At 52.4% G+C, this 24,161-nt stretch overlaps 1 protein-coding gene across 3 annotated transcripts; it reads right to left on the bottom strand.

Moving 5' to 3' along the window:
• Positions 1–1,598: 1,598 nt before the first annotated feature.
• Positions 1,599–23,762, bottom strand: CTTNBP2NL (CTTNBP2 N-terminal like). Of its 3 annotated transcripts, XR_009115521.1 has the most exons (6): positions 23,720–23,762; positions 18,202–18,309; positions 9,192–9,422; positions 6,605–6,712; positions 2,633–5,886; positions 1,599–2,552 (listed from the first exon to the last, which is right to left on the bottom strand). XR_009115521.1 is itself a non-coding variant. In XM_058039691.1 (5 exons), the coding sequence occupies exons 2-5, from the start codon at positions 18,298–18,300 to the stop codon at positions 4,429–4,431; spliced, it is 1,896 nt and encodes a 631-aa protein (XP_057895674.1). In that variant the 5' UTR covers positions 18,301–18,309; positions 23,720–23,762; the 3' UTR covers positions 1,599–4,428. The 3 variants fall into 3 exon arrangements, 2 of the variants coding, with proteins under 2 accessions (XP_057895674.1, XP_057895675.1); XM_058039691.1 differs by having other exon boundaries at positions 1,599–5,886; XM_058039692.1 differs by lacking the exon at positions 23,720–23,762 and adding an exon at positions 23,602–23,638 and having other exon boundaries at positions 1,599–5,886.
• Positions 23,763–24,161: the final 399 nt, after the last annotated feature.

The following is a 24,161-nucleotide window of genomic DNA, read 5'->3' as shown; positions in this document are numbered from 1 at the left end:
TGCGGGAGCCCCGCGTCTCGTCCCGGCTGCGCTGCTGCCGCTGCCCAGAGCGGCCCGGGCCGGGCCCGGGCGGGGAGCGGCGCCGCTCCGTTCCCGTTCCCGTTCCCGTTCCCGGGCGCCGGCCGCCCTCCAGCGGCCCCGCTGCGCCGCGCACCGGGCACGGGTCGAGCCCTTCCCAGGCTGCAATGGGCATCCCTGCCCGGCCCCTGAGCATCCCTGCCCTGTCCTGAGCGTCCCTGCCCGGCCCCTGAGCGTCCCTGCCCGGCCCCTGGGCTCCCCTGCCCTGTCCTGAGCTCCCCGTCCTTCTCCCAGGCTGCCCGGAGCTCTCCTGCCCGGCCCGGGAGCGCTGGAGGCAGGGTGGGCACCGGGGGTGGCTCGGGACAGCGCTCCCAGCCCCAGCCCCACAGCCCGTGTGCAGAGGATGGCAAAGCCCCCGACTCCCGTGTTCCCCGCACAAACCCCTGGGCTCCCTCCGTGCCCTGCAGAGACTCTGGCACCCTCTCTGTACCCCCACAAACGCCTGGGCTGCTCTACTCGCCCCGCACACGGGAAGCCGGAGCGCACGGATGCGTTTTAGGGCTGAGGGAATGCCTGGAGCCCCAGGAGCCGGCAGCAGGAGAAGGATCAGGACTGGAACCGGGTCAGGACAATGCCCGTGCCCGGCTCGGAGGTGCCCCCCAGGGTTTGCCAGCATTCCCCGCTTGGGCAGGGACCCGACACCGCCGCTGCTGCAAAAGCCATCGGGGCGGCGGCCGAGCACAGCAGCTCCCGCTCCTGCCCGGGCAGGGCTCCTCACCCCGCCTGTCCCGCACGGGGAGCCGCGCCCGTTCGGTGGCTTTGGGCTGGCCCCGGCACTGGCACGGCCTGGGATGGCAGCCAGCCTGCAGAGGTGAACCGGGAGCTCCTCCCCAGCCGCTGCCAGACCCGTTCGGCTGAGCAGGCACAGAACAGGGAACCAGGTCAGCATCAGGGCGGCTCGGGAGCGGCGGGCTGGGCCCCGCAGAGGGCAGGGAGGCACCGGGAGCAGCCCCAGCCCCGGGGCACGGGCTGAGGGCTCCGTGCACGGACCTGCCGCATCCAGGCCCAGCAGCTTCTCCTGCAGCCGGGCTCTGCTCCCAGCTCTGTCCCGGGGCACACCCGAGCTGCCCCTCGGCTGCAGAGGGAGCTCCCCTGAGATGCATCCCGCCTAACACCAGCAGGGACTGGGGCTCTCCTTCCCCAAGCCCCAAAGCATTCATTATTATAAATCTCATCCATTCACAATCCTGACACTGTGGCCAACAGGTACTCCTGGAAAACTGCCTTTACTTACAAGTACCAAAAGCTGTCTGGAGCACCCACAGTGTGCTCTGCCACCTGAAGCTGCCCCAGGGCACCTCGCAGCTCCCAGGTGTGTGGACACGGAGGAGCAATGTGCTCTGGCTGCAGCAGCCAGCACTGCTCAGGACCCACTGTACTCACAAGAAATTCTCCCTTTTCTCACATTTCTCACTTTAAAGCTCCAGGTCCCAGGTGGGCACAGATGCCCAGTCACCAACAGCAGGACTGTTTCCTGCCGGGCAGCCCCAACCGCAAACATTTCCTTAAGCAATTTGCACATCTTAAAAATAAAATCCTTTATTGATAATATGAATGTTTAACATGTTTAATGCCATCAGCTATAAAAATGATTAAAGACTTCAGCTTGGTACATTTGGCTTTACAAATTTACAAGTGTTAATGAATTAATACTAGTGTTATATGTTTTGCACTTCATTATACTCCATTAGCCAGTGACAAACTCTGCAACAATGTCTGCTTAGGACACGTGAGTTAGAGAAGAAATATTTAGTTGCTTTCACACAGAATCTACATCAACAGTTAAATACTAACTCTAAATGTCTTACTGAATTAGTTGGATCCATTTCAATCCCTTGTGCTTAGTTTCTTTCAGAAGTTAGTCTACTAGCAAAAATACATTCTTTTGCATACCCCTTCCCATATTATATTTTAGAAGAAACAGTACTCAGTGCATTTCCTATTAGACTTCATCATAGTATCTCTCTCTCTAGAGCTATCAATAAAGAAGGGGGATAATACCAGTCAGAATAATGTAAAAGTAAAGAAACTCATTAAAGCAGTGTATACAAAAGCCTCACTTTTCAATCAGAAGGGATACATGGGCCAAAATCCACCTGCCCATCCTTTTTTACTTTTACTCTCAGCAAGAGCTAAAAAATCCGCTGTGGACACTTAATTAATAAAGTAATAAATGTGCTTCCAAAAGAGCCCCTGCCCATTCAGCTCTGGCTGCCTCTGTGTCCCTGCTGTTAATGCACAGACTGTTCCATGGGATTAGGAACAACAGCCCGTAATACCACTGCCCAAAAGGTCTGTGCAAGCCTCTAAAGCCCTGCCCTGGCTGCGTGGGGTCAGTCCAGCAGCAGCCACCCCCGAGCAGCACTGAGCCCCCCTGTCCTGCAGAGAGAGGCTCAGAGCCCAGAGGAGCCTCACTGCAATGGGCATCTCTGTCCCTGCATGGCACAGCTCCAAGGCCCAGAGCCCAAAGGAACCTCACTGCATGGGAACCTCTCTGCACAGACATCTCTGCCCCTCCATGGCACAGCACAAAAGGCTCAGAGCCCAGAGGAACCTCACTGCAATGGGCATCTCTGCCCCTGCATGGCACAGCTCCAAGGCTCAGAGCCCAGAGGAGCCTCACTGCAATGGGCATCTCTGCCCCTCCATGGCACAGCTCCAAGGCCCAGAGCCCAAAGGAACCTCACTGCATGGGAACCTCTCTGCACAGACATCTCTGCCCCTCCATGGCACAGCACAAAAGGCCCAGAGCCCAGAGGAACCTCTCAGCACGGGCAGCTCTGCCCCTCGATGGCACAGGGATCCTCCGCACACAGAGGGACCCTGCCCAATGGAACAGTGAGAATTCCCCAAGGATAACGTGTCTCTGGCACCGGGAGCTGTGCAAACACCACGCTGCTGCCCCGGGAAGGGCTCCACGCTGGATGGCACCGAGCAGCCAGTCCAGTTCCTAAATTTAGGATCAGCTCACGTCCGACACCGAGATCGTTAACTTGGGGTTGTGCTCTCAGCCTGTGCCACTGATCTGTGCTGTTTGTCCTGGGCTTCTCAGCACAACGACTCAGAAAACCACTGTGCTGGGCCTGCTGGTTCTCTTGCAGCAAACACTTCTGCACAGGAACCACCTGCTTCTCCTGGGTCCAAATACTTCTCCACACACAAGATCTGCCTCAAACTTAGGCAATTCCTCACTGAGGAATTTTTTAAAATCTCAGTGAATTGCCATGTCTTCTTCATATAAGGCAGAAGGTCAAGAAGAGATAAATACTTTCCTAACACACTGTGTGTTTAGCATGTATGTGTGTGACACACATATCCACATATTTAATTCCACAGCAGCAATGATTTGGTTCCATATTTGCAGCCAAGGAAAGCTAGCCACAGCTAGTGGGTAAAATCCAGGTCAGTCAGACTTAACTGACACACATGGGGAACAAAATTATTGCTTTTGTTTAAAGTTGAAGATCCCATTTACAGGTGTTGCAAAAAACCTGTACTGGATGGATGAGTTACTTTTTCAAGTAATAGTGAGATCTTTGCCAAGGAACAGAAAGATCCTTTTCTCAGAAGTTCTACACACAACAGTAGAATGCTTGAAGAGCTTGAAAATTCCAGGTGATACACCAGAAACCAGAGTTGAGCCATGTAGGCACACAGGCATCTTGGCAGGAAAGCAGAAAGAGCTATATGGACAGAGAAGTAATCTGGATGATATCACAACTAAATTTTATCCCAAGAAATTCCTGTGTGCTTCCTCAAATAGCTGGAGCTGTGTCCTGAAGGACACAGCCTGGCTGGCTGCACCAGATTGGTGCTCACCTGGCAGAATCTGTAGCACATTTGCTAACTTACCTTAGCAAATGGAAAGAATTAAAAGGAAAACCAGTGTTGGTTTCAACATTCAGGACTCAGAAGAATTTGTTTCTGCAGCTAGATGTTCCCCTCCTCACCTTTTCCCGAGAATCACATTCATATTGCAGGCTTAGTTCAGGCACTTTTATAAAATGTTCATCTGGAATAAAAAGTCTGCAAAAATTATTTCTGCATAATTTAAAAGTAGCATTTCAGTCCCATTAGAGCTTGATAGGTCCCACCACATGATTATGGTTGTTATCTCTAATGATCTGACTGCTGCCATGAGACATTTGGAGGCTACTGTATAGCTGTAGTTAAGGTTTCTTCATAAACAAAAATATTTTCCTACCTATTAAAAAAGGAAAAAAAATATACTAAATGCTTTATACAGACAGAATCTGCTACTATGGAAATAAATAACATGGAGTGGAAAAACAGTGTCTTAGCTGCAGGGTAAGCTAAGCTGTGGAATGTCACATTCCCGTTTTCTGGAGACTAGCTGCTGCTTGGCAGGAGGATCTCCAGGTCCTTGCCATTTGACAGGACGGTGCTGCTGGAGCAGCTGCTGGCCACGTCCCCAGGGGCGCCCAGGGAGGAGCCTCTGCCGAGGGGAGCAGCAGCAGCAGCAGCAGCGGGCGACTGAGCCAGGCCGGGCTTCTTGGGAGGGATGGGCGGCGGGTTCCCCCTCTCTGCCCGGGGAATGGTGGGGGACTTGATCCCCGGAGACAAGGGGCTGAGCGGGCTGGAGACCTTGGCGGGGCTGGGGCAGTGCCCGGCCTCGGCCCTGGGGCTGCCGGCGCCGGCCAGGCTGCGGTAGTCCGTGCCGAAGGGCGAGCTGTTGGGGGACACGGGCTTGATGGGGCCCTGCTGGCTGGTGAACCGGGACAGCACCTGCGTCACCGTGTTGCGCGCCAGCTGCTTGGCGGCCGAGTTGTCGGCCAGGGTGGGGGACAGGTCCCGGGACGGGGGGCTCTGCAGGCCCCCTGGCTGCTGCTCCTGCTCGGCCTGGGACTGGAACTTGTGCCTGGCCGCGTGGAAGCGCTGGTTGATGCCCACCTGGTAGGAGGACTGGTAGCCAGGGCTGCCGGCAGAGGCTCCCACCAGGCGCTTGGCCAGCACTGGGGAGGAGCAGGGAGACGGGGTGAGGGAGGAGGCAGCTGTGCTGCTGGGGGACAGGGACGCCGCAGCAGAGGGCAGCTGGTGCACCGGGGACTCTGTTCTCGCAGGGGAGCTCCCGTTCTCCACGGCACCCTCGGGGGCTGCGGCAGGCTTCTCCCTGTGAGCTGGGCTCTCTGCAGCATTCGTGTCCCCAGCCGCCTGCCCGTCCGTGTCACAATGCCCGTTGGACTTTGCATAGGAGTGAGCGGGGGCAGAGGGGCTGGCACACACGGCGTGGGCAGCTCTGCTGGCGCTGGCAGGGGCTGCTCGCTCTGCCTGCGGGCCCTCGGTCTGGCACGACACTGACTTCACTGGGGGGCTGTCGGTTGTGACCCCCCTGGACGTCACCGAGGGGCTGGGATGCACGGCCCTGGGGGGACTGTGCTCCTGGCAGGAAGCCTCCAGCTCCTTCAGGGCTTTCTTCAGACATTCCACCTCTTCTTTGAGTGCTTTTGTACGGTTTTCTTCTCTGTTCAGCTTAGCCTTCAGCTGCTCTCTTTCAATGTCAAACTCTGAGAGCTGCTTTTCTACTTGTGCTTCCATCTGCAAGCCCCGCTTCCTCTTGGCTGCCAGCTCCTCTTCCAGTTTACTCACCTTACTCTTCTCCTTTTCCAATTTCAAGCTCAGCTCTGCTGTCTTCTGGCCCTCTTCAGCTGCTTTGGCAGTGGCTTTCTTGCACTCCACAACAAGCATGGAAGAGAGCTGCTTGTGGCGTGCCCTTTCCTCCTCCAACTGGCTCGACAGCTTCTTCTGCTCCTTCTCAAACTTCTTCACTTGGGACTTTTCAAACTCCACCTGAAGTTAAGAACAAAAGAGATTTTAAGGGTACCATAAAACCTCCTGAAAGCAAATGAAGGGAAACACCCCAAAAGGGAGCAGGTTTACTGTGCATCTTGGAGAAATTACACAGGAAAAAATGACAATGGATAAGAAAGAGGTTATTGCACCATAAATCAGCAAAATAGTCTGGCACAACTCAGCCTGCACACAGTAACAATTATTACTTCCTAGTAGTTTTATCCTGTGTGAAATTTGACTGGCCTTTAGTGAGACACACACCCAGTCTGCCATGCACTGACAGAACAAGCAAAGCTTCCTTCCACCTCATTTACCACTTTGTCAGTTTGCCTTTTAAAGGCATTTAGGCTTTAAAATGCTGATGTGTTATGTATGCTTAACAAAGGCTACAGGCTTGAGTAACAGAAAACAGTGGCTTAAATATTTATTAGCATAACACCCCCAGGAGATCTTCCATAACTTATTCTGCATTTTGAGTACTGCAGCGAGCTATCAACTGTAAACGCAATCCTGTTCTTCCCAACTCCTCGGACTTCAGGCTGAAGTAAGGTTTCAAAGCATTTGATTGCCTGTTAATACCTTCCAGCAGTGCTCAGCTACCAAAGCACGCCGAGCAGCGGGGCAGGGCTGTTTTCCATGTCAGGGTGATAACAGCTCGGGGCGCCTGGCACAGGGAGCTCCCGCTGCCCTCCAGCCCAGCCTGCCCTGCCGGTACCTGCTGGGTGAGCCGCTCCCGCTCCTTCTCCAGCATGTAGGTGACATCGTCCCCCTCGGCCGTGTCCTGCGCGTGCCGCTGCCGCTCCTCCTCCAGGTCCAGGATCACCTGCCCAAACACAGCAGCCATCAGGGACAGGGCCCCCAGCAGGCAGGCAGCGAGCAGAGCTGGGCACAGCGCCGGGGGCACACGGGAGAGACACCTGGGCAGCTCCAGAGGGACACGGGAGAGCCAGGGTGACACAGGACAGACACCTGGGCAGCTCCAGAGGGACACGGGAGAGCCAGGGTGACACAGGACAGACACCTGGGCAGCTCCGGAGGGACACGGGAGAGCCAGAGTGACACAGGACAGACACCTGGGCAGCTCCGGAGGGACACGGGAGAGCCAGAGTGACACAGGACAGACACCACGGCAGCTCCGGAGGGACACGGGAGAGCCCCAGTGACACAGGACAGACACCTGGGCAGCTCCAGAGGGACACGGGAGAGCTCCAGTGACACAGGACAGACACCTGGGCAGCTCCAGAGGGACACGGGAGAGCCCCAGTGACACAGGACACACACCTGGGCAGCTCCAGAGGGACACGGGAGAGCCCCAGTGACACAGGACAGACACCACGGCAGCTCCGGAGCGACACGGGAGAGCCAGAGTAACACAGGACAGACACCTGGGCAGCTCCACAGTGACACAGGAGCTCCACAGTGACACAGAAGAGCCATCACAGCAGCTCCATGGGACGGCCACCACTGCAGCTCCAGACACCTGAGCTCAACTCAAGTCACAGAGAAGCAGCTTTTGGACAAGTCCAATGTCTGTTATTATCTGGTCAAACGGAGTCAGTTTGTGAAAGGTGTTAGGGAAACCTCACACTGGACATATTTTACTATTAAATGTCTAAATTGCACGCTTTTCCCCCAGACTGTGCAATATCCTTGGCGGGTTCATGCCATGAATGGTGCCCTCATTCCAGAACAGCTGGGGCTGGAAGGATCTCTGGGCATCACCCAGTGCACCCCCCTGCCCATGCCATGAATGGTGCCCTCATTCCAGAAGGGCTGGCAGGATCTCTGGGCATCACCCAGTGCACCCCCTTGCCCAGGCCATGAATGGTGCCCTCATTCCAGAACAGCTGGGGCTGGAAGGATCTCTGGGGATCACCCAGTGCACCCCCTTGCCCATGCCATGAATGGTGCCCTCACTCCAGAAGGGCTGGCAGGATCTCTGGGCATCACCCAGTGCACCCCCTTGCCCAGGCCATGAATGGTGCCCTCATTCCAGAAGGGCTGGAAGGATCTCTGGGCATCACCCAGTGCACCCCTTGCCCTGGAGAGGGTTGCACAGCTCAGCCCAGGCAGGTTCTGAACGCTGGCAGGGAAGGAGAGTCCACAAGCCCTCCACAGCGCGTTCCAGGGCTCTGTCACCCTCACAGTCCGTCAGTTTTTCCTCGTACTCGGCTGGAAATTCCTGTGCTCCAGTTTGCGCCTCCTGTCCCCTGCAAGTCAGAGTTTCCTGGCAGGGCCATCGCCGCAGGGCCAGCAGGAGCAGAGGTGCAGCAGGAGCAGACCCAGGGCTGCAGAGCAGGACAGGCCCTCTGTGGCTCTGCAGCAATTCCCAACTGGCTGCTCCCCTGCCTCACGGCCATCTGAGGGCTCCAGTGCAAAGTTTATTTTAAAGAACATTAATTTGTTCTTCCACTTAAGGACAAGATGAGCTCTTGAAGTGAAACTGCTTCCCGTGAGGGCCCAGTGAAGGAGCTCCTTCAGCTTTAACACTGATTTACATGAATAATTGAAATGCTATTAACAAAAAAGCCAGAATACAAACTTCCCAAGAGGCTCTGCTTATCCCATCACCAGAACTAAGCTCTCACCATGAATTTAGCAGCTCCTCAGTCTTCCTGAAATTTAAGCTTCCAAATAATGCTTAAATATTATCAAGCATACATCCTTGTATACTTGAAGAAGACAGGAAGAGGAAAAGGTGATACAATATCTGATTTTACTCTATGACTTAGTTGGATATTTGGTTGAAAAGTGAAACCCAGCCTTGTTTTTACTTCTAGTGACATCAATTTTTGTGGTAGCATGGCCTGACACATGACCAAACACTTTATTGGTGTCAATATACATTAAAGGTATGTCTGAAGAATAACAGGTGCTTCATTAAAGAGGCCAAATGGCAAGAAAAATACTTTTGGTCACTCCATATTCCTTAGGGAAGCACAGGGAGGTGCCTTCCCCTGGCAGCAGTTCTTCAATAACCACAGAGAACAAGTCCCAGGCAGAACAGTGATAGCTCTGCTGAGAATTCCAACTTCCAGAAAGCCCTTCCTGCATTTTGGGAAGCATTACACCTCCCAGCTGTAAGCTGGATCCTCTTTGGTGTGTCCCAACAAAAGCATTTCAAATTCTGGAATCACAACTAACTAGCTCACCAGCTGCATCCTCTGAAATGAGAAGTTTAAACAAAGGTGCAAAGTCCTTCCAGTTACCAAGCCTCAGGAACTCAAGTGTTTTTGCTGAAGTTAACTTGTTATTAAAATGCAGCTGTAACCTCTGCACATCCTAATTGAGGCAACACCTACCTTTCTGTGCCTGCTTTCTGCAGCAGCCAGTTGGGATAACATTCTCTCCTGCATATTCTTGCAGTGTTTCATCACCACTTTCAAAATAGACAAAGGATTGGAGCATACTGGCTGCTTTTCACCATGGTTCCCCTCTTTCAGTGTCTCAAAGTCTCTCTGCAGAGCCATCAGTGGATCACTGATGTTGTATTTCCCATAGCGTTCCTCGATGAATGTGTCCCTGTGCTGGGCCTGCAACACAAAAACAAATTTGCATTTTAATATACTCAAATAGCTAAAGAAACAGGGCTTTGTAGTTAATATTCCTTTTCCCCAGTTTTCCATTTAAAGAGAATTTAACACAGTCTGATTCATATCCTGTTATCTGCTACAAATAAAGGCCATAAAGACAAATCTTGCTTAAAAACACATCACCTCCACAAATATATCCAGTCTACAAACATCCTCATACCACAGCTACCTGACAGGGCCATGGCTTGCATTCCACAGCTGTGAAAGGAAAGAAGGTAAGTACCAACTCTTGCTCAACAAAAGATTTAATCATTTATTGTCGAATCAGTGAAAGAAGCAGTTGTGTGCCTTCCTTGGCTGTGTCACCATCAAAGAATTTCATGTTGAGCAATTAAAGAGTTTCACTCTCGCAAGAGCCATCAGTCTGTGAATTGTTAATAAAATCTTTAATGCTCTCATCCAGACTAAACAGAGCTTAGTTTCTCAAGACAGGAACGATGAGGTTTCCTTTGGTGCTTGCAGGAATTAAGACAACTCACACATCCCAGGCTCTGCATTTGCAGTGCTTAATGGCTGGACTCGAAGAGCTCAGAGCTCTCTTCCAACCCCAATCGTTCCATGAATTAGCCATTCCATGGAAATCTGTTTGTCAGGATACCCATAGGCTTATCCTATTCAATGATGAATGTAAAGGTCTAAAAATGAAGCAAAATCTCATAGATATGAAAGTATTATCTGTGTGTTCACCACCATGACAAGAAACCAAATATTTATGCAACAAAAGACACAGAAAACCAGATGTAGATTCAAAAGAGCCTTCAGAGGCATCCTGGCTCAGAGAAATCTAATCACTGATTTCCAGTGAAGTGGTTCTGGGCTGCACCCTGAGCATTTGTGAAAAGCTGTGACAGAGTTCCATTCCCCACAGTGGTGTGTCACTGACAGCACCGCCCACGCCCAGCAGGGCTGAGGCACCTGCCAGAAACAACACCTGGATGAGAGACTGCAGCTGGGATCCTCTGATTCTCTGTGAGCACTGCTGCCAGGACAGGTCACAGCTTCTCCTTCCTGCAGGGTGCAAGTGGCTCCTCTGTGCTGCACTGCTGTGTCCCCAGTGAGGAAGATGGGGCTCCCTCTGCACCGCTGAAATGCAGCAGGGAGCCCCAGGACCTGACCAAAGCGTGTTTAATGTAGAACAGACCTTAGCACGAGTGACCTGCTCAAGGGCTCTGACCCTCCACGCCCTTTCCTGCCGCAGCACACACAGCACACACAGCACACACGCTTTCCCTGGGGCACCTGCTCCAAACCAACGCCGTCTGCACCTCCCCAGGTGCGCTCCACCTTCTGCTCCCGGCTGCAGAGCACAGCCAGCACATCGCCAGGCAAGCACAGAGCTCTGGAGCTGGGGCAGGGCCCCGAATGAGCCCCAGACTCTGCTGCAGCTGGGCAGGGCATCCGGCTGAACAGAGCTCTGAGTGCCAGCCGCGCCAGCCGCGCATGAAACCCTCATGAACAGCAGTGGCAAATGTCAGAAATCACCCACTGCTGATGGGGCTGCACAAGGACGGCATCCAGACAGCAAAGATGGGCCTGGCTCAAATGAAAGACAGCTCAGAAGCCAGTGCCTCTTGGAATGGCTCTTTTGCCACGGCCGAGCATCAAAACCACAAATGCTTCCCTCGAGCAGGAGTCACAGAATCATGGAACATCCCCACAGCAGCTGGCACAGCCACACTGGAACACTGAGAGTTAAATAACACAGCTTGGCTTCACTCAAAGAGCTGGTGAGATTTGCTGGTCCCACCTGCATTCTGAAATGCAGCCATGTGATTAACACAAAATAAACTAAAAAAATTCATTTTTGCTCTTAAAAGGAAAAGTGTTTGCATTACCTTGACAAGAGGCATAAAAAACCCAACCCAAAATATCTTCTCCATGACCAAATTAGAGACATTCACCCTGTGGGTCCAGTTTGGAGCTGGATTTTAACCCTGCAGTAAGCACACACAGAGGAACAGCTCACCCTCACAGACACCCCTCCCTCTCTATCAGCAATATCCGTCAGGAGCTGTGGGCACTTTGATCACAGCTTCAGATATTGTTCTAACTCTGCACAATAATAAAAAGGAGAGGAAGGAAAAGAGCAGCCCTGGAAATGGGAGAGCAGCCCTGGATAATGGGGCAGCCCTGGTTTAATGAATCACAGGAAAAACTACAGGTTTGGGGTTTTTTTAGGAACAGGGAATCTTCTGTTTTTCTGAAGTGTTTATAAAAGTGACTCAGTGAAAGCTCCATATAAGCGTGGAGGGAGTTTCTAAGTGACTCAAGCATTAATAAGTCTGTAAATATGAACTGGGATCTCCATCCAGCTGGCCTCACTGCTTTGACAGATGAGTTTAATGCCACCCCATCCCAGTGCTGCCATTCCACCCAGAAACGCGGCAGGGACCCTTCAGAAGGGCACCAGTGCTTCAGCTGCCTTTGTGCAGGGCAGTCTTATTCTACCAAATAAGAGCTCCAAAATCTGAGATCAAGGTGGTTTTTGCAGTGCTGAAGGTGGAACCAAAGCCACGTTTTCCTCTGCTCCTCACAGGCTCTGAACTCTGAATAAACCACCGGCTCCCAATTCAGTGGGGTGGTTTATTTCCTGTTTGGGAAAGAACAAGAAGTTCTTCCTTGCTACTCTGAGCAATTAAGTATTTTCCTGAACCAGCATGACAAACAGATGAGACTATCATAACATTAAGGGCTTTCTCAAGTCCAGCTATTCTTCTTCAGTAGCCAGCAGAGCATAAACATTTAATTAAAGTTGTCTAGACTGGAGAAAGTCTCAACCAGGTCACCCTCCATCAAGCACACCCCGTTTGCACAAACAAACCCAGTGCTCTGGGGCTGGGAATGCAAACTGGGATTTTCCAGCCTGGACACCTCTGTCCTGCAGAGCAGCCCCTGGGCCACCTCATGGAAAATGCATTTACAGTGCCACAGTCCCCAGAGTCACCTTAGGCAGGTGTGGAAATGCCACAGAGGATTGTGCCCCTCCCTGAGACAGCTCTGCAGCCCAGCTGCTGCCACTGGAGCTCACATCAGAATCCTCAGCCCTTCTGATTGTGGCCTGTCTGAGCTGGACTCCACCTTAAACAGCAGCTCAGCTTTCAGAACAGAAGGAACTTGATGGAGGAACACTCTATTAGTGAGCCCAAAGTGAAAAAAATCAACCTACATCTCAGATCTCAGCACAGAAAACACAAATCCACAGAAAATCAAGGTTAAACAAAAAGGAAATAAGGTTACAAAGTGCAGTGTTAGTTAAGGAGTGGAAAACTTCATCTGAACACCAGAGATGACACAAATACCTCCAGCATCTGCAATGGGGCTGTGAAAGAAGATGCAATTCTGTGCAATTACATCTTCTGATTTAGTACCTCCACCTCTATCATCTCCAACATGCAGAACTGTGGATTTCCCAACAAAATACTCAAATTCCAGAAACAATTAAATGGATTATTCAGCAATTTTCAAGATTATCAAATTGACCTCTCCCAACAGGAAACAAAGATAACGTATAAGCTTGGGGTGCTTTTAGAAAACAGAAGGAACTCTACATGTGAACTACCCTTAAAAATAAACTTCCAGGAGACTGGAAAAATTACCATAAGCAGAGGGGGTTCCATGTGAAACTGGCTGGCTTTGAGCTCCAGTTTGGGCAAAGGACCACTGCTAGTCTGTCTGGGAAGAGATAATTCCGATTTTATGGGGCAGAAGTAACATCTGACCCAACTGAAAAGATGTTTCCTGTGCAGGCAGGCAAAGCAAAGGCTTTGCTTTGTTAGGAAAAAGCTACTGTTTCCTCTTGGGATTTCGAGGCTGTTTTGGGATGTTTCCCACAACCTATTTCTGTATTTTTTAAAAAATAAAATATTTCTTTCTACTGAAACCTTGTTTATGTGACAGAATACTCTCTCTCTGTTCAGTAATCTTCACAACTTGTTTTACTGGAACATCAAACAGGGAATTTCCAGGACCTGTTTCAAGTGTTTTTTTGGACATCAAGTAGAGCATTTCTCCTCCCTGTAATTTCAGAGTTCAGGTTTTAACCCTTGGTACACAACAAACACACTCTTAATTAACTCCAGCTACTGAGTTTGCAGTTCTCCAGTGATAATTTGCACAGAAGTTCCTCCTTCATGTAGCAGAGAGTGGAATAAGCTTTAAATAGCCTTGAACTTCCTTATTCGCTTCTCTCCCCAGAGACAGAAGTTGGGAATAAAGGCAGGCTGAGGTCACAGCAAGCACTGAGAGAGGAGGGAAACGGGGGTGGGGACCTCTGGTTTGCCCAAAAGTAAATGCCAAAATGCTGGAGTGGGACTGGCAGCAATGCAATGCAATGCAGCAATGGCAGGCACAGAGCCACCAGTGAATGCAATGCAATGCAGCAATGGCAGGCACAGAGACACCAGTGAATGCAATGCAATGCAACGCAATGCAGCAATGGCAGGCACAGAGCCAGCAGTGAATGCAATGCAATGCAATGCAATGCAGCAATGGCAGGCACAGAGCCACCAGTGAATGCAATGCAATGCAGCAATGGCAGCACAGAGACACCAGTGAATTGCCCAAATGCAGCATCTGCCCTAATTGCCATCATTACCTCGAGTGAGCAGACCTGATAAACGAGAGCCATCCACATCTGCCCAAGCAAGACCTGTTATCTGCGCTGTTATCAGCTTTGAAAAACAGAATAAGCTTCCTGAGGAGATGTCCAGCAGCACACAGCTGCAGCCTCCTTTGCTGGGAGCTTGGTGCCAGGCTGGCTGTGCCTGCCCCAGCGCCCTGGGGTGGTGCTGCAGGGGTGCCCTGTGCTCAGGACGGGCCGTGGGCACCCCAAACCCGGGAACAGCACCCCAAACCCAGGGAACAGCACCCCAAACCAGGGAACAGCACCCCAAATCCAGGGAACAGCACCCCAAACCCAGGGAACAGCACCCCCAAACCCAGGCAACAGCACCCCCAAACCCAGGCAACAGCACCCCCAAACCAGAGAACAGCACCCCAAACCAGGGAACAGCACCCCAGGCTGCTGGAACCCAGAGCAGGAGCCCTTCCAGCAGGGAACCACTGCCACAGCTCTCTGCTCCTGCCCAGCACACGCTGGCACTCTGGAGGTGAGCAGAATCAGCTTTTTAAGACTGGCAAACTGAGCTGCTTCCAGCAAGAGACAAACAGAAACCTCCCCAGGCTTGCAATAAAGGCTGTAAGGAATGCCTGCACTCCATAAACAGCACCCAAGGGAACTCTGCTCCGTGGAAGCTGCTCTCTAAGTGATGCACAAGCCCAATTTGCCCCATCTGTGAAAGATTTAACAGCAGGAAGGTTTTGTATTACTGAACTTCTCTTTTTGTTTAAACAAGAGGCAGGATTAAGTTTTTCAAACTGCACTGTAAATCTAGTTTCTAAATCCACTAACAAACAACACCTATTTTTTCATTAATACTGCTTTATAGTGCCTCACTGCACTCGGGAGCAAAGAGATGAATACCAGCTCCCAGCCATTAACACAAAATAGTTTCTATTCCAGTGTAAATTGCCTGAGGCCTTATTAACATAAAGGAACAAGCCTTATTAACATAAAGGAACAAGCCAGGAAGCTGCTTCCTGTTTTCTGAAAGTAAACAGAACCTCAGTTCTAATGTATGGAAAGCAGGGGGGAGGGAACAGAGTGCTCTAACACGGCGATAGGGATCCATTTAAATATTGAATTGTTTCCAGGCCTGGTGTGCTATTTCAGAAGGCAAACCTGTGGCTCCTGCAACCCTTCCTGCACTGCAAGGAGGACTGGGAGCCCAACTCAGGATTATGCAACTCTCTGACAGCATCTGGGTTTTCTGGATGATATAAACACAATTATAACTACAGGAAAAGGAGCACAATAAGAAGTCAGGCTTAAAATCTGTTCCAAGGAGAACATTGAAATTTATGTAGTGGACAGGAAGCTACTTTCAGGCAAAAAAAAAAAAGTTTTGTTTTTTTTTCCCAAAGAACTTTTAAAACAGAGGAAGCAAACTGAAGCACTGGGAAAGAATATTGTGAATACAGTCAGTTTGTCAGGCAGCAAGGAGGAAAGGGGCAGGATCTGGGGAGAGGGGAAAAAAGGAGTGAGCTCAACAAGCAGTGTCTGCTCAGCAGCTCCATTCTGACACACAGCAACGGGGCCAGCGCCAGCCAACAAGTGCCTGATACCATCAGGGAGAGGAAAACTATTTTAAGCTGTGTCATCTGCACGCATGGATTCTCTCTGCTAAATGCCAGATGCAAAATGCTTGTCTCTAAGCGTGCAGGAATATCAATTATTGCAGACTGTGCTACAACCAGATGACATGTTTACAAGCTAAGGTACTCTTCCTCTGCAAGTGCCTGTCCTTTCCTGTAACGTACCACAGGACTGGGCTCAAACAACCAGAGCTCAGAATCACTGAAATCTGAAGCAGAAGTAAAACTAGCCCATGAAGGGAAATGTGTTTTTGTCACTGTGAGGGAAGCAAACAGGCAGATAAAATCCTGATTTGCAGCCACTGACATCTATGTGTCTAACACAACTGCTGGAGAAAAATCACTGCTGTGGTCCAGGGTTATGCAATCCCCTAGGAAAGTTCAGAGGATCGAACTCCACCTGCTCCCAAAATATACCCACATTTGACACAGAACTGCTCCTGTTCCAGAGAAATGCAGCTGCCGAGGCAGGACAGAAGCCTGTCCATGGCCCCTGGGGCCCTGAGAGTGGTGGCACCACGTCAGCAGGTCCTGTGTGAGAGCAGCAGCTGCCCCAGCCCCAGGTCCCACTCCTCTGCTGCAAACCACTGCTCCATTTATCCCATTTGCACAAGCCAAACTAAACTTGCTCTCAAGAGTGCAGATCTTTAGCTCAGAAGTTGTTTTTATTCAGGGCAGCGCTTCTGCCCATCAAAACGTGAGCAAACAGATTAGCAAGGTTTCCTTTAATTAGTCACACACACAAAGCCTTTGGGCCAGGGCGGCACGGTGAAGCTGTTGCCACAGCTACTATCAGCAAACAAGGACAGAAACAGCGCGAGGCCGGCGTTTCTCTGGCTGTATACTCCCAATAAATGGAGCAAGCAGAGCTGGCAGGGCTCTGCTGCTGAGCCTCTGCCCACAGGAGGCAGTTACACATGCAGAGTTCACATGCAGAGTTCTCCTTGCAGAGCTGCTGCCAGCAGGGCCAGCCCGGGCTGCAGCACCGCTGGGGACAGCTGTGGAGGCAGGGAGAGCACAGATGGCACCTACAGCACAGCTGGAGCCAAGGAGAGCACAGCTGGCACCTACAGCACAGCTGGCACCTCCAGCACAGCTGGAGCCAAGGAGAGCACAGCTGGGGACAGCTCTGGAGGCAAGGAGAGCACAGCTGGCATCTCCAGCACAGTACAGCTGGCACCTCCAGCACAGCTGGAGCCAAGGAGAGCACAGCTGGCACCTACAGCACAGCTGGCACCTCCAGCACAGCTGGCACCTCCAGCATCTCACAGTGCTGCAGACCCCAGGGCTGGCAGCTCCTCCCTGAGATCACCCTCAGCAGGTACCAAGGCATTTGAAGCTTCCATTGCCCTTCGCCACCAGCCCCAGCTGTCCCCACAACCCTGAGATGAAACGCTGCAGCACATCCCTGACAGAGGAAGGGGAAAACAGCCCTAACCTTTCATTAGATCAGTGTTTTATACTCCGTAATTATCAAGCATAGGTTACAATTTCATTTAATTTCTTCTCAGCTATGAGTACTTGACAAATTATGTCAAAGGGTATTCTTAGTGCATTAATCTCCGCACACAAGAGGGAACTGCAGGTTAAATTTCAACAGGAAGGATAATTGCTTTACACTACTGGAAGGCAGGCAATAAAGAGCCTCTGGAATGGAGCTGCTGCATTTCTTCCCATTGGTCTCGGTGCTCCACTGTACACATCTCACACTGAAATACTGAAGGGAGGCTTGTTTGGGTAACACTTTCTGAACACACACAGTGGAAAGATGGATCTCAGGACACAGCAGAGACTTGCAAGTGCCAAGCAGGCATCCTTCAGAGAGCAGCAGCACTGCACATGCACCATGTGTTCTCTAAAATAATGTCAATATCAGCACAGAGCAGAGAGCCACAGCCCCCGGTGCAGGCCAGCAGAGCTCACATCACAGCTGCAGCGTGCCCCAGCTGCAATGACAGGGACCGAGAGGGCCTTTGGGAGCAGTTTTAGCTGGCATCTGCCTCGTGGAGGGTTACACTGCTGCTCCTGCCAGCAAAGGGAAGGGTGAGGAGCTGAGCACTCAGGGCTGCTGCTCTCAGCAGCGCCAGCTTATGGAGGCTTAGCCAGCACAAAGCCAGGGATGGTTTTTACTCAGTGTGACGTTATTGTCACTAGAAGACTCATCTGTGATCCCTCTTGGGGAGAAGAGTTCCTGCTTTGAGCAGCCCTCCCTGCTAAGGGAGAAAAAAACCTAGAAAGGAATTGTGGTAGATGTTTTACACAGCAGAAACACATGGTTCTTTATCAGAGAGGATGAAAACACACACAACACTGTATTTCAATACCAAAATGCTTCTTGCAGACAGCTTCTGAGACAAAAATTACCTACAGCATTTCCTATGTAATCCTGCTGATATTCAGTGGGATTCTGAACCAGTAATGAACTTCACCTTGCATACAGCTCTCTGCAGAACTCACAGTGGTACTGCTGTCATGTTTGTTTCTTATCCTGATACTTAAAACCTACCTTTAAAGCCTCTATGACAAGATCTCTTGCTTCTAATTCTCCCTCGAGAATGCTAAACAGCGTCAGTAGCTCTGGTTTGCTGAGTTTTTCCAGATTCATCCTGAAAACCTGAAAAATAACGAAACCCAGTTTAGTAGGCATTTCTTTGGCCATTAAGATCAGTATTTGAAGCTGTGACATATAATCTCATTTAAGCTCAGCTCCCAGCTCTCAGGACTGCAGATTGCCCTGAGGGGGGGTAATTTTCTCTCATTTTCCAGCACCAGTTGCAGAAGGTGCATTTGTCACCTCCTCCCAGGGGACAGGAACACATGCACTCCCATACGGCGATGGCAGAACGTGTGGGCTGACAGCACAGGACAGCAGCCAAAGTTAACAGGAGAGGGGAAAAACAAGGATATTGAGAAGTCCCAGTGGTCACACATCTGCCTCCCACAGCTGCAAACACCAGTGAGGAGCTGGGATGAACCAGGGCCAGCGTGGCCACCCACAGGAGCTCAGCAGGGCTGGATCTGCTCCTGGGAATGCCATCAGCCACGCTGATGGAGCAGACCCAAACCCTCCACAGAAATCAATGCCACGGAAAATACACACTTCATTACTGTTCTTTCAAACTGTTCAATACCAGCATCATTTATTAAATATCATCTTACTGCCTGCATAAGAGATCCATCGTCTGAACCGCACATAAAGAGGCTTCATATTCTCCTCCATCTTTGCTGATACATTTAACACTGTCCCATAATAAGCCTTTTTGTTACATTATTTTGTTAAAAGTAGAAATAATTTCAGACTAAATCCTTGTCTCTGATGAAAATATACCCATTGATGCAGTCTTGTGCTTTGCACAACCATCAAATACACTTTTCTGAGTCCAAGTCATGTCCATCTTTCACCACACTCCGTGTCAAACAGAAAATGCTGCAGCATGAAGAAAATAATCAGAGACATCAAACTCCAGCGGCAAGTGATAAGGGGTTAAATTAGCCCTGCTGGAGAATCCATCCAGCTGAAACACTCAGCTGAAGTCTAGCTTGTCTGAAGTCACTGCTCCTTTACAGCTGATTTGCATAACTGTGCCTTGGAGAGTTACACACAAAAGCAAGTTCTGTCTTGTTTGTGCCAGAGCGGTTTTCCAGCGGCTGGGAACAGAAAGTTCTGCAGTCATCACACAGCAAGAGAAATCAGAGATTACTCCGTGCCCCTCTGCTGGGCAGGGAGGTGTCCCATCACAGCCACCCTCCTGCCTCTCACTCGCGGTGCTTTACACCCAACTCCAGAAGGCAGCAGCGTTTCTGACAGCTCTGCTGGCTCCCCCTGCCTGGGCAGGACCTGCTCCAAACCCGACTGGGCTGGACACCACAGCCCTGTCCCACCGCATTTCTGCCCCTGCTGCAGAGCCAGTCACAGATGCAAGAGGAAAACCCACGAGTGGAATGTTTGGGAAATCTGCTCATGCTTGTCACCGGGTCAAAAAACCCTGACCAAAACTCAACACAAAGGCACAACTTAGGAGACCAATGTACTGGCTAAAACCCCATTTCTGTGGGCCAGGGCAGCGCTGGTCACCTCTGGTCAGCGCATGGAGCTCGGCAGGGATGCCCAGGGGGCAGCCTGACCATCTCCCCCCTCTGGACACGGCCTGGGGCTCTGCTGAGACCCTGTGTGTTGTATTCATATTGTTGTCTGATTATATTTCCTGAGTCTCATACCTTCTGGGTGGCTTTCTCACGGCAGATCTTCACAGCAGTGGTGTTGCTGCTTCTCGGTCAGGGCTCCTCTCCCAGGCTCTCCCTGACCACCCCGCCCCCTTTTATCTCAGTTACCTCCATGGGCTACAGCTGCTGCCCAATCAAGGACATCACAGCTGCAGCCCATTTACAATAACTAGAATCAGGGCAGGGTCACTAATACAATACAAAGATCTTTCACTGCCATACATATATTTACAATACATAAGTTAACTCAGGCCCCTACACCTTTGCAAGGAGTGTGATTTACAACTTCCATCTCAGAAAGATGGAAGCAGCAAAGAAATGCTAAAACGTCAACAAGCAGCCACACAGAGTGAGAAAAGACATAGCCTGGCTCTAGCCTTTGATATTTACCATGTTTGCGTTGGTGCTCATGTCGAAGCTGCAGCATTTCCCTGGGCAGCCTGTAGGTGTGGAATATCCAAACATTGCTTAGGAGGTGCACGACTTGATTTCAAAACCATCTCAGTCCTTGCTGAGACTGAATTCACGGGTTCTAAGACTGCACCAATACCAGTGGGAAATACCTTTTATTGCCAGGCACTCACCAGGCTACAGTGGCACTGGGACATTATAAACCTGAAGGAAAAGGACATCTTAGAACAAAGTGTATCATATAATTCTGTTACCCCAGGACAGTAAGTGTTGGACATGGACTTTCACCATGACTGCATCCATGCTTTTCCCTAAAAAAGAGATGATGTGGAAACGTGCAGCTGCATCTCCCCAAGAGCTACCAAACAGTTCAGTCTTGCAGCAAGGACAGCTACCAGCTGCAGTTTGGTATTGTAAAGCCATTAGTCAGGGCAGCAATAATTTCTGTTCTATATTCTAACTACTCCCATTGTGACTCGTACTTGCCAGTGCTGTAGGAATAAGCCAGGCTATTCTTACCACGCCTCTGTAGCCTGTAATGTGCTTAACAACATAAACAAGCCCTGTCCTAAAATATACATGTAAAAATACCTAAGAGAAATAAAGAGCAGGAGCCAGTGTGCACGGCAATCATTTATCCAACAACAAGAGGTGACATTACAGGCATGTCAGTGGTACAGCCTCGGCTTCCTCACGTGCAGCCTGCTGCAGGAGAAGATCTCCACCTGCTTTGTTTGCACTTCACACTGCTGCGGGAACAGACTGGGAGCAGATGCAACAAATAAAGGCACTGCTCTAAAAACCCCCCAAAATGTACCTGTACTCTCCAGTGATCTCAGGGAACCTTCAGAGCACCCCAGGCAGATGGCTGTTAGGCTGAATGGACCACAATCCCAAACATTCCCTTCAAGGGCCACTCTGCATCCGGGAGCTGAAATTCGGGGGATAAAAAGCCCTATTCATTTGCTGTTACTGTCTCACAGAAACAAGAAGCATCTCAGGATCAGAGAGCTAATAAGCATGTACTTCAGCTCCTTTTCCCCTATCCAAATCCAAATCCAAATCCCTTCCCAGCCCTCCAGGCTCCTGAGCTGACCTTTCCAAGGCTCTTTCAAGCTACACACGCCTGTGCCTTCCCTCGTCCCATGTTTTATCAAAAGATCACACCAACTCTATTAAATTACACAGTTCTCCCCCTTGCCAAGTGTCTCATTCCACCAAAGGGATCTGGGCACTTCAGCTGGGGAACCTGACCCTCTGTTTCCAAACCCTTAACCAAGAGGCATCAGAAACAAGATCCAGCGACTGCCAGGGCACGGCACCCCTTTACATCCAGGGAAATACACTGAGCGCACTCACACAGATCACAAACCACAAAGACCTTGTTGTTTAGACCCATTACATAAATATTTTCCCCGAGTCCGAGATACACCACCATTTTTGGACAATAAGGCAGAGTTTAGAGCATAAACAAAGATAATCACTTTCTGCTTGCCTGAAGGTGAGCTTGCTTTCAGCTTCGGACCACTGGAGCCCCCTTGGCAGAGCCATGCCCACCCTCCACGGAGATAACACCTTTCTAAGAAAGCTATTTCCCGGTATTTCACTGAAAAAAACCACGGAGAGCAGCTTAAGTGTCTGCACACCACCGGAGCGGGGGAGTTATCTGTGGCATGTGCCACTTGAGGAACTCTCAGATAGGCTGGCAGCTCCCTCTCAGCCACGGCGGGTGATCCTGAAACCGCGCCAGGGCACAGTTCACTGCTCTCACACACACACAGACGGGCAGAGCCCACCCAGAGGATGGTGCCAGGGCAGGGGAACCTCATACACCGACTGCCAGGGCTGGAGGCAGGGGCAGGAGCCCAAGGGGAGACCCAGGCAGGAGCCCAAGCACAGCCCGAGGCGTGGCGAGGCACCTTCGGGATCCTCTGCGAGCCCTTGGCTCAAAACTCTTCCACTTTTAAAAAAGAACATCATGGAGAACCAAGCTTGCTGCTCCTTCCTCCTCTGAGAGAGGGTATTTCCTAAACCTACACCAACGCAACAATGCCACAGTGCCGAATATTCTGAATCAGCTTAATTGTCTTTCCTGTGTTCCTGAAGAGGAACCAGCATTTTCCAGAAGCCAGCACGGGCAGTCGTGTCATCACATTAATGGCAGAACCTCAATGACCAGTTGGAGAAGTCCTGACAGACAAGTTCCCAAAATTGTTTCTGCGTGTATCGAGTGGTGTTTGAGTAGTTTCAATAATTACATATGTTCATGTAATGAAAAATGCTAACATAGACCTAATAGTTGTGTATCCACAGTGCTACCTGGCATTGCATCACTCCTGTGGAGATCCAGGATAAAATGAGAACTGTTTCTATTTCCTTCACCTTTGTATCTCAGCCCAAAAGGAAAAAGGGCATTACCCACAAAAACCCATCCTCATCGCATTAGGTTTTGCAGTAATTCTCAGAAGGAAGCAAATTAGCAAAATTCCAGCATGGATTTTGTGTGGGTCCTTGAAGCCCCCGTGCAGAACCGAAACCATCGCTGGCTGCTGACCTTCACCCCGGGCCGGGGAGGCGCGCCCGCCCTGCCGCTCCCGGCGCCGGTGAGAACGGCGGGTCAGCGCGGGACCGGCCCGGTCCGGTCCGGCACGGCGGGCAGCGCGGGTCAGCCCGGGACACCGCCGGCACCGGCACCGGCACCGCCACCGGCCCCGGTGAGAACGGCGGGTCAGCCCGGGACCGGGACGGGCACGGGTGGGCGGCGCGGGTCAGCCCGGGACCGCCACCGGCCCCGGTGAGAACGGCGGGTCAGCCCGGGACCGGGACGGGCACGGGTGGGCGGCGCGGGTCAGCCCAGGACACCGCCGGCGGCACGGCCGGTGCTGTATTCTCCGGGACCGGCACTGCCCGGGGACCGCACGGGGGGTGGCAGGGGCCGGGCTCGGTGGCTCCCGCGCCGCACCGGCCCGGTACAAGCGCGGCGAACAAAGGGAAGCGCCGCAGCGGAGCCGCGGCGAAGGAGGGCGGGCGCGGGGAACAACAACCGGCTCCATCGCCGCTCGGTGCGCGGGCCCGGCCGGACCGGGCAGCGACGCCCGGATCCCGGTAACGCCCCCCGGCCCCCGCGCCCCGCTCTCCCGTTCCCCCGCCGCCTCCCCTTCCCCGCCGCCTGCGGCCGCCCAGTCCCGGCCGCAGCCGCCCCCGCCCGCAGCGGGGCTCGGCCCCGCCGCCGCCGCCCCTCTCAGCCCCCGCGGGCCGGGCCGCCCCGCACCTGCCTCCGCCCCCCGCGGGGGCAGCGCCGCGCCAGGACGGGCCGGGCCGGACAGGACCGGACCGGGCCGAGCCGGACCGAGCCGAGAGCGGGACCGCGCCCGCCCCGCCGCACCGACCTGCCCGGCCCCGCGCCGCCGTCGCCGCCGCCGCTCCGCTCCCCATCGGCCGCCCCGCCCCTCCGTGACCGACGGCCCGCCCGCCAATCAGCGCCGCCACAGTCGCGTCCGCGGGCCAATCCGCCGCGGGGAGGGCGGGGCGGGGGCGGGCACAGCCAATGAGGCGGCGCGGAGGGCGGGGCCGCGCGTGAAAATCCCTTTTGTTCGCGGCAGAAGGAGCGGGCGGCCGTGATTGGCGCGTCACTTCCGGCGGGGCGGGGCCGCGGCACCGCCCGGGCCGCCGCCCCCGGCCGTGGCTGTGTCGGGCGGGGCTGGTGCCGGTGCCGGGCGGGACGGGCCGTGCGAACCGGGCGGGGACGGGCGGACAGGATGTGCAGCCCCGCCGTGCCCAGCCCAGGTGTGCCCAGGTGTGCCCAGCCCCGCCCAGCCGTGCAGCCCGGGC

This window comes from Melospiza georgiana, chromosome 23 (genome assembly GCF_028018845.1).
Source record: "Melospiza georgiana isolate bMelGeo1 chromosome 23, bMelGeo1.pri, whole genome shotgun sequence".
Taxonomy (NCBI): domain Eukaryota; kingdom Metazoa; phylum Chordata; class Aves; order Passeriformes; family Passerellidae; genus Melospiza; species Melospiza georgiana.
Note: the sequence above shows the minus strand (reverse complement) of the source record. Positions and strands in the feature narration are given on the sequence as shown.